Here is a 16,518-nt window from a genome sequence, read left to right as displayed (position 1 = left end):
AGCCAACGTGGATCTGACCGAGGGCATTTTCTGCCGGCTGTGTGCGGAGTTTGGACTTTGATTTGAGCAGCTTTGATTGATCGTTCAGCGTGTTTCTCTGCGACTTGTCAGTAAAACCTAAACGTTCACCCCCACCGTGGATTTTGGACCACAAAATATTGACGCTCACTTTTTTGTGTGCTTTGTAAACAAGACGTTTATCTGCAAGAGCCGAAATTTTACAACTAAAGTCTGTTGTTGGAGGGTTTAACGTCCTCAGTTGTGCTTTTTGTTTCAGTCTGAGCCTCAGTTAAAGCATCACTACGGCTCTCTCTGGCAAATATGTCAGAAACATGAGACATGTTTCTACTCGCGCTGTCAAATTATGGTTGTCAAGGACAACTCGGGCCTTTAAAAGACGCTCCATCTGTTTTAGGGTCTTTAAATGTTTCCCATCAGCTTTTTATTTTATTAGATTTCTACTATTTGACTTTGTCTGTCCTCTCTTGCAGAAAGAACACAGAGATGCCCGAGCGCAGGAGAGGAGAAGGACTCTGTGGCCCCTTACTACGTTGAAACCCCTTACGGTTACCAGTTAGACCTGGACTTCCTCAAATATGTCGACGACATTGAGAGAGGCAACACCATTAAGAAGCTGAGTATCCAGAGGAAGCCCAAGGTGGCCAAACCGTTGGCGGCGCCTCGTGGCAGCATTGGAGGAGTTGGCGCCCAGGCTGAATGGACCTCCACAGACTCCCTGTCATCTTCCAACAGCGACGACAAGCAGTCTCCAGTCTTCTTCACCTCCAGGCCCCAGGACGCTGCTCCTCTGACCCCTACTTTCTCCAAGCCGACCTGTGAGGTCCCCCTCCATCAGTCCTACTCTGGCATCTTGGAGCAGAAGCAGCTCCTCCCCCCACCTTCGCCCCGCTTGGTCCCACGTCACAACCCCCAAGTGGAGAAGACCCTCATGGAGACGCGGCGCCGGCTGGAGCAGGAGCGTCTGCTCTTGCAGCCGCTCAGCGAGCCCCCGGTGCCCCGCCGTCGACTCGCAAGCTTCGGCGGCATGGGCTCCAGCAGCTCGTTGTCGTCTTACTCGGGCTCCATCGCTCCAAGCCAGATCTCCCCTAGCACCCACCAGCCACTGCCCATCAACGGTCATCTGTCCAACGGGGAGTATAACCCTTACTACCCGCCATCCATTGGCAGCTCCATCCGCCACAGCCCCTTGAGCTCCGGCATGGCCACCCCAGTGACCAACGTCAGCCCGTTACACCTGCAGCAGATCCGGGAGCAGATGGTGGTGGCCCTGAAGAGGCTTAAGGAGCTGGAGGAGCAGGTGAAAACCATTCCGATCTTACAGGTGAAGATTGCCGTTCTGCAGGAGGAGAAGAGGCAACTGGCCGCTCAGTCGAAGATTCAAGGCGTCGGCGGCTTCCGCAAACGCTCCTACAGCGTGGGCAGCGCTGACCAGATGGAGAACACCATCCAGAAGGAAACGGAGCTGCACATCATGGAGCCAGAATCCCAGGAGCAGAGCGCTCAGCAGCTGGAGGAGTTCAGACGTCTGGCGGCTGAGGTCCAAGCTCTAGGGAAGACGACTAAGGACGGCGACGTGACTGAGGCGGAGCCGCACAATCACGTCCACCAGAAGTCGGTCGGCGTCGTCACAGATGAAAACATGAACAAGCTCTCTGCCGCAGCTACGCAGAGAAGGGAACGTCTCCGGGATGTCGGTGTGGCAACGGAACGGGTGGAAAAGCGGAGCGCTGCGGTCGTCGTGACTGAGGCCATGCTGGGAATCACGAGCGAAGCGGAGAAGGAGGTCGAGCTCCAGCAGCAGACAATCGAAGCTCTGAAAGAGAAGATCTACCGGCTGGAGGTGCAACTTAAAGAAACCACACACGAGATGGAGATGGGAAAGCTAAAACTGGAGCTCCAAGCGGCCGGCGGGACCAGCAAGAAAAGGGCGGACAAAGGTTTGATGGTCCGGCCGGAGGTGTACAACGCCTGCGTGGAGGCCAAGGTCCAGACGCGCACCCAGGGAGTGGGTGACCATCTGGAGTTCAGCCACGTTGGCACAGATAAAACTGCACAGACCCAAACTGTGGGAGTCTCCTGTCTGCCCAGTTTGCAGAGCATCGCTACGGGACCAGAGGTCTCCATGGACCAGTGGGTGGTGCATGAACGTGTGGAGGTAAACGACCAGTGTGTGGGGAGGTGGGTGGAGACGCGCCACCAGCAGGTCGGCGTGGAGCTGAGTGTTTGTGAGGTGGGGGTGAACACAGAGGAGTCGGTGGACGGCTTGGCCCTCCGCAGAGCCGCGGCGGAGCTGAGCAAAGAGTCGCGATCCGTCGGGTGCGGAGACTGTTCGGTGGATGTCATCGTTTCTCCCGTCAAGGCGTTGGTTTCACGAGGAACTGACGCCGGTTGTGTCGGTAAAGTGGACTCGGGAGTCATGGCCGCTCCTGACTCGGCGACCCAGCACACCAACACCGAGACCGAAGTCACAAGCACGTCCACGAACACGTACACCACTGACGTCACCGACTCGTTCACTGATATGGAGCTGGTCACCTGCGACAAGCACACCAACACGGCGGCCACTGAAACCAGGACGGTAGCCGCAGGGGAGGGGCTCGTCAAAGACCTCACGTCAGCAAAGATGCGTTCGATCGCCGTAGGAACCATCACAGACGCGTCGTCGTTCCTCTGCAAGTCAACTGGAACTAAAACCAAAGAGTGCGGGGTGGGGCCTGTTAGCATCCATGACAACTTCTTGATTGGTTTAAAAACCAGGAACATAGCGTGCGGCCCTTCCCAGCCAGCAGAGACTGTCATCGGTGCTGTGGAGGCAAAAGCTGCAGAGGTGAAAGCCGAAGCCACCCCGCAGGGCGCAGTCGGGCTGGACCATTACATCGAGAGGGTGCAGAAGCTGCTGCAGGAGCAACAAATGCTGCTGGCGGAGAACTACAGCGAGCTGGCCGAGGCCTTCGGCCAGCCTCAGTCCCAGTTCGAGTCCATCAACAGCCAGCTGGTGAGCACGCTATCATCTATCAACACCGTCATGAAGTACGGAAGCGCCGAGGACATCCTGAAGCTGCAGGCGGACTCCAGCAGAGGTGAGAACGCTCCTGATAGATTCCTCTTCCTCACAAATCTTCCAGTTGCAACATGAAAGCAGCTGAAAGGGGGAACGAACTGGTTGTAACGTATTCAGAGCCTGAAAGAGTCGAGATGAACTCTCACTGCTCTGCGGCGCCTTTAGTCTCCTGCAAAACGACTAAACACATTACGTTACTACAGTATTACATTACTACCATGATTAATACATTTACACTGAGATCTAATTACGCTGGGGAGTTTATTATGTTTTACAAGCTTCTTGAAAACCAGAACTCAAGTTGTTTTATACATATATAAATACACAAAAGGAGTAGTTGTACAAGTACGTAGCACTGGAAAGTAAAGAATAAACAAAGGAAATGTTTCTCATCCACATTTCCTCATATCAGCTTTTGTGGAACCTCAAGGAGAAGACAATCTTCTGCCTGGTGTAAAAATATCATAAATCATATCCTGCTGGTTTCCTGTTGTCCGTGTGGATTTCTCAGGACGTTTTCTCATCATTGTTTTTTAACAACAAACTCAAATTTCAAACTTTTAGCTCAATTTATTGTTCCTGAATTATTTGAATTAAAAACATGTTTAGTTTTTTTTTATAACTGAGAAAATATATAAATGAAAAATATAAGAGAAAATATTAAAGTATAAATTAAGTTATCTTATTTAACTAATGCATATTGATAATTATTTAAAATGTATTTTCTTGTGGAAACCTGCAACAGGTGGACATGTGAGATCCAGTATGATCCAGTTAACCCAGAATGGTGGAATTTCTGGACTGGTGCAATAAAATGTTCACCATTACACTCCCAGCTGATCACATCCATAAACTTAAGCATCCTCTGTTAAAATATTTCATATTCTGACCAGTTTCTCCAGATTTTTTCCCTCTTTTTGTTTTGATACGTCAAATTTCTTGATTTATTTCCTGGTTTCTTTCATAAAATCTTGAAACGACTTAAAGGCAACCTTTGGTGTCTAGAATGGCGCCCAACAAATAAAATGTATTATTATTATTATTATTATTATTATTATTATTATTATTATTAAAGTACATCATCTGCAACATATGCAGTACTTTATTACTTTCAGCAAATCATTTATTTGCTGATTTCAAACTGTTTAATGTGACGACGCGTCTGCAGAAACCTGAAATACATCTGGTTTTTAGCCAATGTCGTCGTCTCAACGTGGACATGTCGAAATAAAGATCATCATCAGACAAGTTTCAGCCCAGAATCCAGACAAGTTTCCATTAAGATCCCAAACAGCCTTACAAACCTGCAACTTCCGACATGTTTCCCTCCATTTCTTTCTACATGCACGACCACCGTCAGACCCCCCGATGAGCAGGGCCGGATCAAAACTGCACAGGACCCTGAGTCCAGAGTGTTCCATGGGCCCCGTTCCACAACATAATATTGTAAAAATTGTAAATGATACACTGTGAAATGACTTTTCTAACATTTCTCAGTCAGTGGTACCAGTAGCAATACTCTAGACTCTGTGGTGTAACTATCTGGCTTTTATGTACATTTTGTTTCATGTCCAAACGGCTGGTGTTTGCCCTACGTGGGTGTGGGCTCCTGGGCCCATTCCCATTGGGCCCATGTGATAATTCGGCCTTGCCGATGAGCAGATGCATAATGATTCTTTATGCACGGGAATGCAACTCCTACTATTTGTTTTATTTGTGGCTTTTTTAGCTTTAAAAATTTCCGCGATTTTCAACCGTTGCACGATTCTCTGTACGTGTCAAAAGAGTTCAATATTTGCCTTAAAATAAACTTTTATTTATTTTCTCCCTTTAAGTGTGAAATAAAAGCATAATGTTGCACATCACAGCAGTTCAGCTGCTAGATGTACACGTCGCGCTGCAACTGGGCCGCCAGCTGATGGAGGATGTAGTCGTAGGGCTGCAGCTGTTTCTGCAGTGCAGTAAAGTCTGGAGGTTTTATATGTTGGGGGGGGGGTCGAAGCGTTCACACATGGTCTAAAGAGAATCCTGATCGGAGCAGACAGGCCAAAGTTATCTGTGACCCTGAAGAATGCGACGGGGGGCTTTGGACATGAACCAACAATGAGCTCATTTCTGCCGGGAGCCAGTAGCGTCGCACCAGTCGGCCTCTTGTTGTTTTTTGCGAGCTGCCCTGCCTTGGCCAACACCTCCCCGTCCGTGCTGATTCATGGCTCCTTGCGAGTTACATAAGAGGCATTCATGCCGCGCGGCTGATGAATGCGAGGTGATTGTCTGTGCATGTGTGCGAGCTTGTTTCTGCCCTGTCGGCGGCCTTTTGTGGAGCACTGAAAGACCAACCGGGCTGAGCTTCTGTTAACTGTAGGCGGTGTTTGACGGCACGGTGTGGAGGAACATCTGGAAGGTGTCTGTTGAAGGTTAAAGAGTACAAATAGGATCAGAAAAGCTCCGTTTACATCAGCATTGTTTGGGTTTTTTTTTTTAGTTGACAGAAAGGAAACTCATCAGGACTTGAATATTTAAATTTTCTCTGCAGACTTTACCATGTTTGTGTCATTAAAGCCTGAAAAACCAGTCTCATAATGGTTTCTCAGCCACACCTCAATGTAAATGTCAGGTTTGTTCTGCTGCCATGCAGGAAGTAGCTGAATTACCAGCTCAAGTGAGAGAAAACTAAAAAATAAATCAAATGGAGGAGATTTATGTGCATCACAGATGTTAAAATGTCTAAAAATTTCCAACTGTAGCGACAATCAGTGTTGATTCTGAAGAGAAAATTATTCTCTTTTGCAAAGGAAACAGTCAGAAAAAAGTGTTTCTTTGTGTTTTTCTGTTTGTTTTGGACAAAAATAATCAGAATAAATTATTGGGGGTTTTTTTTTGTTTTTTTTTAGCCACTGGTTGAGATGTTAGTTAATAACAATGTTAAGACAGTGAAATGGTCGAGATTAAAAAGTTTGGGTTTTACATCCTGAAAGCAGTTAAGGCGACTCAGGCAGGTTTATTTCCACATTTTTTTATCAGAAATTCCTCGTAGTTGCTGCACATTTACTTGAACCGCATTGTTAGCAGGACTCTAAAGGCTTACATTATAAAACAGGATCCTGGTGAACCTTTAAAGACTGTTTTTCTTTCTTCTTGCAGAGAGCAGCCAGCAGCTGCAGACCCCGACCGCCCAGACGGAGCCGTCGGAGACGGGGAGGACGTCTCAGACTCCGGCAGCAGCAGATAAACCTGCACAGCAGCAGCAGATCAGCGCAGCCGAGCAGAAGAGCCGCATGGACCTGCAGATGTCTACAGCGCTTCATGGTACAACATCTGCAGAGGAACGAGGAGGGGAGGGGGGGGGTGGACTGATGTCCAGCAGATTCTTTAATACAAAAGCCGACGCTGTAGCCGGCGTGCACCTCCAGGACAGTCTGTGACAACAGACACGATGGCTGAGCTGGACTTTTATTCTGAAAGTGACCGTTTGGAATTACTTCCGCTTCTTGATGTGGTTTTGTTTGTTCTGGAGGTCTGGTGTATGTAGGGAGGTATGAACACACAAACCAGCCGATGCAGAACTACAGACGTAGCTCTCTGTTAGTTAGAAGTGGCATTGTGGGTAAACATGACCAAAACGTGTGTGTGTGTGTGTGTGTGTGTGTGTGTGTGTGTGTGTGTGTGTGTGTGTGTGTGTGTGTGTGTGTGTGTGTGTGTGTGTGTGTGTGTGTGTGTGTGTGTGTGTGTGTGTGTGTGTGTGTGTGTGTGAGTGTGTGAGTGTGTGAGTGTGTGAGTGTGTGAGTGTGTGAGTGAGTGTGTGAGTGAGTGTGTGAGTGAGTGAGTGAGTGAGTGAGTGAGTGAGTGAGTGAGTGAGTGAGTGAGTGAGTGAGTGAGTGAGTGAGTGAGTGAGTGAGTGAGTGAGTGAGTGAGTGAGTGAGTGAGTGAGTGAGTGAGTGAGAGAGAGAGAGAGAGAGAGAGAGAGAGAGAGAGAGAGAGAGATTAAGCAGAAGTCCGGTGTGGAAGAACAATCTGATCGACTTCGCTGCTCGGATCCGTTCTGTTCCAATGTGGAGGAAGAAGTTCTGCATTGACCAACAGAAGAGCGAGTTTTCATCTGTGATGTTTGTCTCGGCCGATGTGAGAAACCGCGACACGCTTTTCTACGAAACGTTGTGGTTGTGAAGTCGTCAGACGGGAAAAAAGACGCATCTGAAGGATGGTAGTTGTTTTCCTGCTGACTGTAGCGGGTACGGAGTCACTGTGCTCGGCTTGTGGCCCTCCTCCATCAGCAGGAGGTTTCATGGTGTCTGCTGCGTTTGCTGCACCTGAGATCAGTTTAATTCCCGTGTGTGTGTGTGTGTGTGTGTGTGTGTGTGTGTGTGTGTGTGTGAGACTGGTAAAGAACATGTAGGATGTAAATATGTTGCACTTCTGTCTGCATTATGAGACAAATTAATACAAGCAATATGAGGCATGATGTGAGTTTGGCTTAAAGTTGCATCAGATTGTCAGGACTTTAATCCCTCCAGCCCACCTGAACGCCTCGTGGGAGTGTGTTTCACACACGCTGCCGATACAAAAGAGGCTAAATGCGACCACAACTGCATCACAAGCTTCACACTCCCACCTTTCAAAACAGTGGAAACGTGCTGAGCGACCCACAGCTGTGTGTGTGTGTGTGTGTGTGTGTGTGTGTGTGTGCGCGCTTTCAGCAGCATACGTGTTGATACTTGAACACACACACACACACACACTGGCTGCCTCTTCTGGCCGTCCCCTGCAGCATTAAGAGGCCCCTCCATCGCGGCAAGTCCTGGCAGATGTGCTGGGTGTTCTGGCTCTCTCTGCTGGTATTTTTGGTTTTGCAGGCCGGCACTTAAAATGACTGAGATGCTTCAGGCTTTGAGGAGACGTCAACTTTCTCTTCCAGATCAGACAAAGACACTGAAAGGGCTTCTAGTTTTAGTGGCGTTCTCAGCGCCGGCTGCTCTGCTGATGATAAATAGATCTGGAAAAGTTGATCTGCCCCTTCATGAGTCGTGTTTTTGTCTCACCAGGGCAGCCGTGCAGTCAGAACACCCTGAAATCTATCATGAAGAAGAAAGACAGCCGACCCGACTCCAACGGCACCAAGAAGAACCTGCAGTTTGTCGGCGTCAACGGAGGGTGAGAATAAACAAAAAGAAATTCTTCCGGTTTAAGTTTCTGAACTGAGCTGTTTTTAGCTGCATGTTTGAGACCTAAAGGAGGTAAAAAGCTGCTGCTGTTTGTTGTTTACACAGCTGTTGTGTCGGCACTTCCGCCTCCTAACCGAGGGCTTGTTAACGTCCACACGGCCGCTCCAGGTCAAAGCACGTTGCGTGCAGATATCATGAAATCTGAGCTGCCGCCTCTTTGTGCAGAGGAAATAAAAAAATTTTTAAAAAACCCACCTGAGTCTCCAGGTTTCTGAGCTTCTGTCGCCCCCTTGTGGTACAGATACGAAACTACGTCAAGCGACGACTCCAGCTCGGAGGACAGCAGCTCCTCTGGCTCAGAGGAAGAGGACGAGGAGGAGGAGTACGGAGAAAAGGAGGTCAAGAAAGTGGAGGAAGGAAGCAATGGGGAGGATTTCCAGACGGAGGGAGCAGAGGATGTAGATACGAAGGAAGAAGGTTCTGAGAAGGAGAAGAGAGAGAGGTGGGTCTAAAAACCAAAAGGATCTTCACATGATGCAGAAATATACAAACAGATTACGTTAAAGGTTTAGATGCACAGCAGGTTGATGCAGGATCGGGATGGACTTTGTCTCGGTTTAAACTCAAATTTACATTATTTGCCATCAACAAAGAGGGAATTGTTATTTAACTGGCTGCTGCTGTAACCACGGTTACAATAAACTGCAAATGGAACAAATCAGCATTAATAAAAAGATAAACTATAAAAACCTCCGCCAAGGCCTTTAAAAACTTCCTGGATCCAAACGGTGATCTGGATATCACCAAAATGAAATCTGTTCTTCCTTTTCTCCTGAAAATGGAACAAAAATCCCTCCATAACTTTGAGTTATCTTGAACACAAACAGACAACAAGCAGATCAACGCTGGTGAAAACCTTACATAACAGAGGTAATGAATTACTTCTGTCTCTCTGCAGATAGCAACATAGCTGCCGATGAAATCACAGATTTCTCCGTCTGCATGTGTGATTCCCTACGTTTCTGTCTGAAGTTATTTATCTGGAATAATCTTTTTGTCTTTGGCTTCGACCTGAAGGCACGAGTTAAGCGAGAAGATGCTGGCTGCCTGCAGCGTTCTCAAAACCCACCTTAGTGACGCGAAAGCCGTGAGCAGCAAAGATCTGGTGAGTCACCTGGAACGCCTGAAGATGCAGAAAGGAAAACGCCGTCGGCGTGGATGGAGATTATTTTCATGTGTTCTGCAGAATTTTCTGAATGTGTCTGATAACAGGGGTCTCCAACGCTGTCCTGCAGGTTTGGATGTATCCCTGCTCCAACACACCTGACTTACCCTAAACGGATCCAACTTCACAACGATGATTAGTTTGCAGGGATACATGGAAAACCTGCAGGATGGTGGCCCTCGAGGACCACAATAACTTGCTTTTAGCTGCTGTTGTGTGTAGGATGGCCAGATGTCGCGCTTTGTGCAGGATTGTCCCACATTTCTATAACTCTTCACACGTCCCACAAAACGGGGCGCTGTCCCGCATCGTTACGACCAGCCTTCACTTTTGTGAAGGAAAAATAAAAACAAAACGAAACGGGCTTTTACTAATTGTGTGTTTCAAAATATTTGGCAGCTGTCACGTCACACCGCCTGCTGATTTGTTACACTCATGTCAATCAGACTAGGAGGCGGGACTTAATGCACATCTAGGATGCACCCACTAATGAAAATAAATAAATAAATAGATAAATACACTGATTGATCATGGAGGACAGGGAGGCGACTGCAGCCAAGAAGAAAAGAAAGTTTTGTTACAACAGACTGGGAAAGCAGATATTCCTGGGTTAGACCTGTTCCAGGGACTGGGAGGGTTTGTCAAATTAATTTTCCCGTGTCACACGGTGGGGAATATCTGCGACAAAAAAATCGGAGTCACAGAAACCGCTCTGCTCAGAGGGAGGCTTTATAATCACAGATTTATGTTTGGTTTGTAATTTTATGACCAAAGAGCAGAACAGAAAGTTTATTTTTTATAAAACTCTGTCATGGCGGAGTGGAATCTCACATTGTCCCACATTTAGTGAGAGAAGATCTGGTCAGCCTAGTTGTGCGGCTACAGTCCAGAAGCATGTATAATGGGTTAACTGGTGGCTCGAAACTGGCCCTAGAAGTGAATGTGACTGGTTGGTTGTTTGTCCCTGTGATGGACTCATTCTTCCCCTGACGGTTGCTGGGATACGCCTGTTCTGCCTCCGCAGAGAGCCTGTCTGAACACGGTGCAGCACGAGTGGTTCCGCATCTCCAGCCAGAAGGCAGCGGTGGCGGCAATGGTGGAGGACTACCTCGGGGCGTTTGCTGCCGTCTCACCGGCGGTGCTGCGGCACATCGTCAACATGGCCGACGGCAACGGCAACACGGCGCTGCACTACAGCGTGTCGCACTCCAACTTCCAGGTGGTGAAGAAGCTGCTGGACGCAGGTGAGCACCTGGAGATCGGACTGGTCACCTTTCATCCCGGATTGTTACTTTACAGAAATAAGTGTTTATTTCATTCTGTGTCCTGTTACGTCTCACACACACACACACACACACACACACACACAGACGGATTCAGCTCCAGCAAATCATTGCAGATAAAACATTTAACGAGGAGTAAATGACAACGAGCAACAGAATAAAATATAAAAATACTTTCAAAGGAAAAAGAAGAAAAGTTCAGATGGAAGCAGGTTTAAAATGTTGGTTTTTATAGACATGAATATTTCTTGCTGCTGCCTTCCGGAGGGTTGTTCCAGATGTGGACTGAAGGAAAAGGAAAGTGGACTTCGGTTCGGACTTTGGGTCCTGAAGACCTGAAGGTTCGTAAAAGGATTTTAAATGACCAAGAGGAGCCTGAAAAACATCTTCAGATCTCTGCAGAAACTGTCAGGAAGTCAGACCAGAGGCGTAAAGCTGGTGCTCTATGCGCCGTCTTACTGGTCTGGACCCCAACCAGTGCTGGTTACTGGTCTGTCTAGACCGTTGCAGCCGATCCATCAAGTCAAACTTCCGTCTGTTCAGTGTGTTTACAGTTTTTCTGCTTGTTTTTACATAAAAAAAATAACAGGACTATGAAACAGTAGAAACACACTCGCCCCACCCACACGGCGATGCAGCGACCTCTCTCTGAAGGTTCTATAGACTGTGATGAGGTCTGAACCACTTGCTGCTTTAAAACCTTTTGTCCACTCGGTTTTTTGTGTCCTCGCTCCCTGTGACAGCAACCCCCCCCCCCCCCCGTTCCCATTGTGGTCTTTGTCCCCTCGCTACTGCCGTTCCCTCAGGTCTCCCCTTGTGTCACTCCTGTCCAGACTCTGATGTCTCCAGGATCACCCCCCCCTCCCCACGCGTCTTTGCAACATGTCAGGACTGAAAAGGCGTCTTGCAGGGAGAACACTTCAGAGTGGAGACAAAGCATCAAGGAGGAGAAGTGATGGACTGAAGTGTGTGTTGTTGTTGCACAACAGGCAGCGTCGGCGACAAATCAATCACCGACACGGGGTTTCCCGTCAGGACCACCCATGATGGAAAAACTTCCTCCGGCTTGTTTTAAACTCTGTGTGTCTTTCAGATGTGTGTAACGTGGACCAGCAGAACAAGGCGGGATACACACCCATCATGCTCGCTGCGCTGGCCGCCGTGGAGACGCCAAAGGACATGTGTGTTGTGGAGGAGCTGTTCAGCAAGGGAGACGTGAACGCCCGTGCCAGTCAGGTGGGTTACCGGGGGGGGTTAGAGGTCACGGCGGTCTCTGCAGACAAAAGGAGTTGAAGGAGAAACATGAAGGATTATTAAAAAATCCTCCAGTCTGGGTTTAAAGCCTCACATGTTACCATGGCGACACCTAGTGGTGAACAAGGCACTGCACACGTGGAAATATCCCAGTTTACCTCTGAGAGGTTTTATATGACACTTAGATTAAAACATATAGATCTGAATCCACTTTAGTCTGAGATGTTTCAGTTTAATCTGCAGAATCTGGATCAAACTAGTTTCTGCAGGATTTTGGTTTAAATCCACAAAGTCATGAAGATGAAGACGCAGCTCATCCTCGCATCATTTCATCGTGTTTGAGACAGAAAAAGATCTGAAAGAGCAAATCAGATATTTAGACTTTGTTTTGCTTTGTTTTAGTAGAGGAAAATGGTTAATAGACTTGTGTGTGTATAAAGCAGTTTTCCAGTCATATCAACCACAACACATTATATTCGTCCATTCACACACACTCATACACATTCATACCCCAAAAGACACATCGGGGGCAACGTGGGGTTCAGTGTCTTGCCCAAAGGCACTTTGGCACATAGTCAGGGGAAGCCTGGAGTATATTTCGTAATTAAAAAAAACAAAACAATTTAAAATGTTTTTATTGCCATAAATGTTCAGTGGATAAACTTCAGCCGTTAGACAGAAAGTCAGATTTCATCTCTGCAACTAAGGGTTAATTCTTCTCATGTCATGCTGTCACCAGTTTGTCCTTTTTAAAGAGCTGTGATGCATTTTAAATGCCCAGCTGTCCCAAATAAGACTTTCAGCAGGATTTACGAGGTCAAACGGAGAAACTGTGTACAGCTTAAAACCAGGGGCCACCCACTCTGGTCCTCAAGAGCTATCCTGCAGGTTGGGGTGTTTCCCTGCTACAACACACTTGATTCATATGAAAAGGTTCTGCAACAAGGTGGTATCTTCTGCACCTGCCTGGTAATGAGCCATTGATGTGGTCAGGTGTGTTGGAGCAGGGAAACACTAAAACCTGCAGGATGGGAGCGCTCAAGGAGCGCAGTCGAAAACCCCCGCCTTAAACCTGACTGATTGTTTACACACCCAGAAGGTGTGTGTGACGCGTTCAGAGAACATCACTGTAGCTCAAAGGACACGGGTCTACGAGTCTGGAGCCCAGGAGTCTGGGCCTGGGCATTTAGGTTCAGGTTAAACCTTCCTTTTCTCTGCTTTCTTTGTTTTTAAACCTTTTAATTAAATTATTGTGTGATGTCATAAATCTTGTCTTTGCACTGCCTGTTATTTTCCTAGTTTCGGTCGTGTTAGCCACATTTCATTGATTTAAGGTATGAAAGGAACTTGCCAAACCCGCGGTTCCCTCACGGCTTTGTTCCCGTTTCAGGCCGGTCAGACGGGACTGATGCTGGCCGTCAGCCACGGCAGGATGGACATGGTTCAGGCCCTGCTGGCTCACGGAGCCGACGTCAACATCCAGGACGATGAAGGCTCCACGGCGCTGATGTGTGCCAGCGAACACGGCCACGTGGAGATCGTGAAACTGCTGCTGACTCAGCCCGGTTGCGACGCCACACTCAGCGACAGCGTGAGTGCTTCCAGCTAACAACTGGTTTGGTTTTCCCAGTTAAACCATCACTGCATCGACGCCTCGTTCTGTCAGACATGTTGGACTCAAAGTCCAGGGACACGTTTTCTCTCCACCAAACACAACCAATCGCAACATTTTACTGGTTTTCTCTGCAAACTGCTTCATCAGCAGTCTAGTTGTGACTCAGACCGAACACAAACGGATGTTATATTAGGGGGTCGAAGCGCTAAAAGTTTAGGAAATGCTGCTTTAAGGAGCAAGAGATTTTCTGGAATGAAGAGAAATATTGTTTGCAGGCAATAAAACATGATGCGAAGCTGTAAAGTTCACCAATACTTTGATTTTCTAGAAGATCAAACCTGATTAACTGATCGTGTTGAAGTTGTTCCATTTTTTTCCTGGAACTGTAAAGGGAAAAAAACCAAAAAACAAGTCTCTGTAGCCCAACTTCTTTTATCAAATCAACACAAGATCCAGCAGCTGGATGAAATAAAACGTGTCAAAATATTCTTGCTAAAATTTCATCACATGACCAGAAAACATCCAGATTTATTCATGTGTTCTAGTTGTACAGTTTCCTGTAGTTCTGTTAATTAATGTGTGTAAAATTAAACAGAATGTTATTGTTTTGTATGTTTACTGTTATAAACCATATTTTTAAAAATATTTTTGGAAAATATATTTTTATTTTTATATAGATATAGATATATAGATTTAAATTTATTTTGGAGAAATTCAACATATGCAAGTAGAAACATATGAACACCCGTTCAGACGAGATTCATACATCCCAACCTGCATGCACACAGATCCAGACATGAACAGTACAGATCGACCAGCTGCATTGAACTTGGGCCACAATCCAGCAGGTGCTTCAACACACATGAATCAACTTAAATGGATCCAACAGCCTATTAGGTTCTGCACAGTCATTGAATTGGAGCAGGGATACATGGAAAACCTGCTGGATTGCAGCCCTCATAGGACCCAGTTGAATACACCTGACATAGACCAACATGCAGGCAAAGCAGACATAGGTCATAGGTGCAAAATGCTGGACTAGATACGGTTCATGTATGTAGTCCAGTCCTGTATCTTGTCTAGCTAGATACAGTACATGAAGGCATCCTCAATGCAGTAAAATCTCCAGTAAGAAGCCCCACATTCTGATCCTTTTTTACAATTCTCAACTCCAGTTTCATACTGCAGGAAAGGCCGTGTAACGCTGGGATTAGTGGTGGTAGGTTGCATCTTCTCAAAGCTAAGATGTAGAATAATGTCTCTCAGCTCCTGTGGAGGAAATGTCCAGCAGGGTGCAGACAGCCAGCGTAGCACATGAGGAGGGACAGGTCAACAGGTTTCCTTTAGTATTTAGAGAATGCTGGGAAAGCATGTAGAGAAGAAGAGACCTGCTTGCATTTATCTCAGGTGGAGGTATGACCTGGATAGTTTGGTTTGGGCTGATGGAGCCAGACATCTGATGTGTACTTGCAGGCGGAATCGATCAAGCAGTCAGATTGTCTTACTGGTCACCTCTCTCTGTCTTACGCTGACTTCCTCTCCACACCTCAGGATGAGAGCAACGCTCTGTCCATCGCTCTGGAAGCAGGACACAAAGACATCGCGATGCTGCTTTATGCTCATGTCAACTTCTCCAAAGCGCAGTCACCGGTAAGTCCACATCTGGATCTGCAAAACCTTTGTACAAACTTCCCGTTAATCTGCTGTCTGTGTCCATGTGTCCTGTAGGGAACGCCTCGACTCGGCAGGAAGACTTCACTGAGTCCCACTCGGAGGGGCATGTTTGATTAGAAGCCCCCCCCCCCCCTCCTCTTCCTCAGCTCACAAACACCACGCTGCTATTGGTTCTTGCTGAACAATGCCCTCTTTTTTTTTTTTTTTTTTTTTTACTCGCCTCTCATGAGCCCAAAGTGCCCTTTAAATATGAATGTAACCAGCTGCTGCCTCAAGTCCCATCAGGTTCCGGCCGAAACGTCCGAACCACCGACCATCGCTCACAAGTTCAACAGAAGCTGCCATTTTTTTTCTTTTTTACAGCCTTTCTTTACCTTTTTTTTTTTTTTTGCTTTTTTGCTTTGTAAAGCTCAGTGTTGATCAGTCAGGAGCACCAAAGTGGAAATTTACCCATCATGCTCGAGGGATCGTCTCCTGCATGTCCTCCATATTCCAGTCTGACACAACTCACATGGACGAAGAGACGTTTCTCAGACTGGAGAAACTTCTTTTCTGCAAATCCTTTGTATCTATTTAAAGAGAAGAATTGCAGTATTTTGAATATTTCTTGTTACTCAACAATCCATGAAGTTATATATTTATCAAAGTATAGATTTAATGCAGATGTGTATTTCAGTGTACATATGGTGGTCATAGTCTAGTTTTTTTGTGTCGTTTCTTTACATCAGTCTGTCATGTGTAATATATGCTGTCTGTCCTAGCGTTCATCACGGTGCTGACTTTCATCTTCACATGAGAATTGAAGTGCCTGAAACTTTGCCTTGTAACGATAAACGTCGATTAAAGTGTAAATCAGCTCCTGTTGTCGGGTCGTTACAGCTGCTTCGTGCCTGCTATGAGGAGACTTTAACCCCCTCTGTGCACCCAATGCTAACATGTAGCACACTAAAATTCTAGAGAAAAGAGCTAAAAAGACTGAAAGCATTTAGATAAAACCAGTTTTTATATGAGGCTGAGACTAAACAGTGAGAACGGCACTTCTGGCAAACCACACCAGCAAGCAGAGACTCTACGGGTTTCAGGGATGTCCGTCTTCTCACCGTGGGACAAACTCTCAGCTAACAGCCGGAGAAGCTCGTTTGAAGTGTATCCGTCATGTCGGTCTTGCTGTTTTCTGGTCGGAAGTTTGATTCCAGCTCAAAACGCTCTGCTAACATCTCCTG

General features: G+C 46.9%; 1 protein-coding gene across 2 annotated transcripts in view; it reads left to right on the top strand.

The window, feature by feature from the left end:
- kank1a (KN motif and ankyrin repeat domains 1a) overlaps positions 1 to 16,120 on the top strand; it is a 39,576-nt gene extending 23,456 nt beyond the window's left edge. For both annotated transcript variants that reach the window (XM_079251926.1, XM_079251925.1), the window contains 10 exons: positions 492 to 3,101; positions 6,227 to 6,391; positions 8,125 to 8,233; positions 8,546 to 8,746; positions 9,322 to 9,409; positions 10,494 to 10,713; positions 11,846 to 11,988; positions 13,397 to 13,597; positions 15,173 to 15,271; positions 15,350 to 16,120. In XM_079251926.1, the coding sequence (XP_079108052.1) occupies positions 492 to 3,101; positions 6,227 to 6,391; positions 8,125 to 8,233; positions 8,546 to 8,746; positions 9,322 to 9,409; positions 10,494 to 10,713; positions 11,846 to 11,988; positions 13,397 to 13,597; positions 15,173 to 15,271; positions 15,350 to 15,412 (3,899 nt within the window). In that variant the 3' untranslated portion in view covers positions 15,413 to 16,120. The remainder of the gene's footprint in view (positions 1 to 491; positions 3,102 to 6,226; positions 6,392 to 8,124; positions 8,234 to 8,545; positions 8,747 to 9,321; positions 9,410 to 10,493; positions 10,714 to 11,845; positions 11,989 to 13,396; positions 13,598 to 15,172; positions 15,272 to 15,349) is intronic.
- Positions 16,121 to 16,518: the final 398 nt, after the last annotated feature.

Source organism: Telmatherina bonti (assembly GCF_933228915.1).
Source record: "Telmatherina bonti genome assembly, chromosome: 13".
NCBI classification, from domain to species: domain Eukaryota; kingdom Metazoa; phylum Chordata; class Actinopteri; order Atheriniformes; family Telmatherinidae; genus Telmatherina; species Telmatherina bonti.
This window is presented reverse-complemented; position numbering and strand designations above follow the sequence as displayed.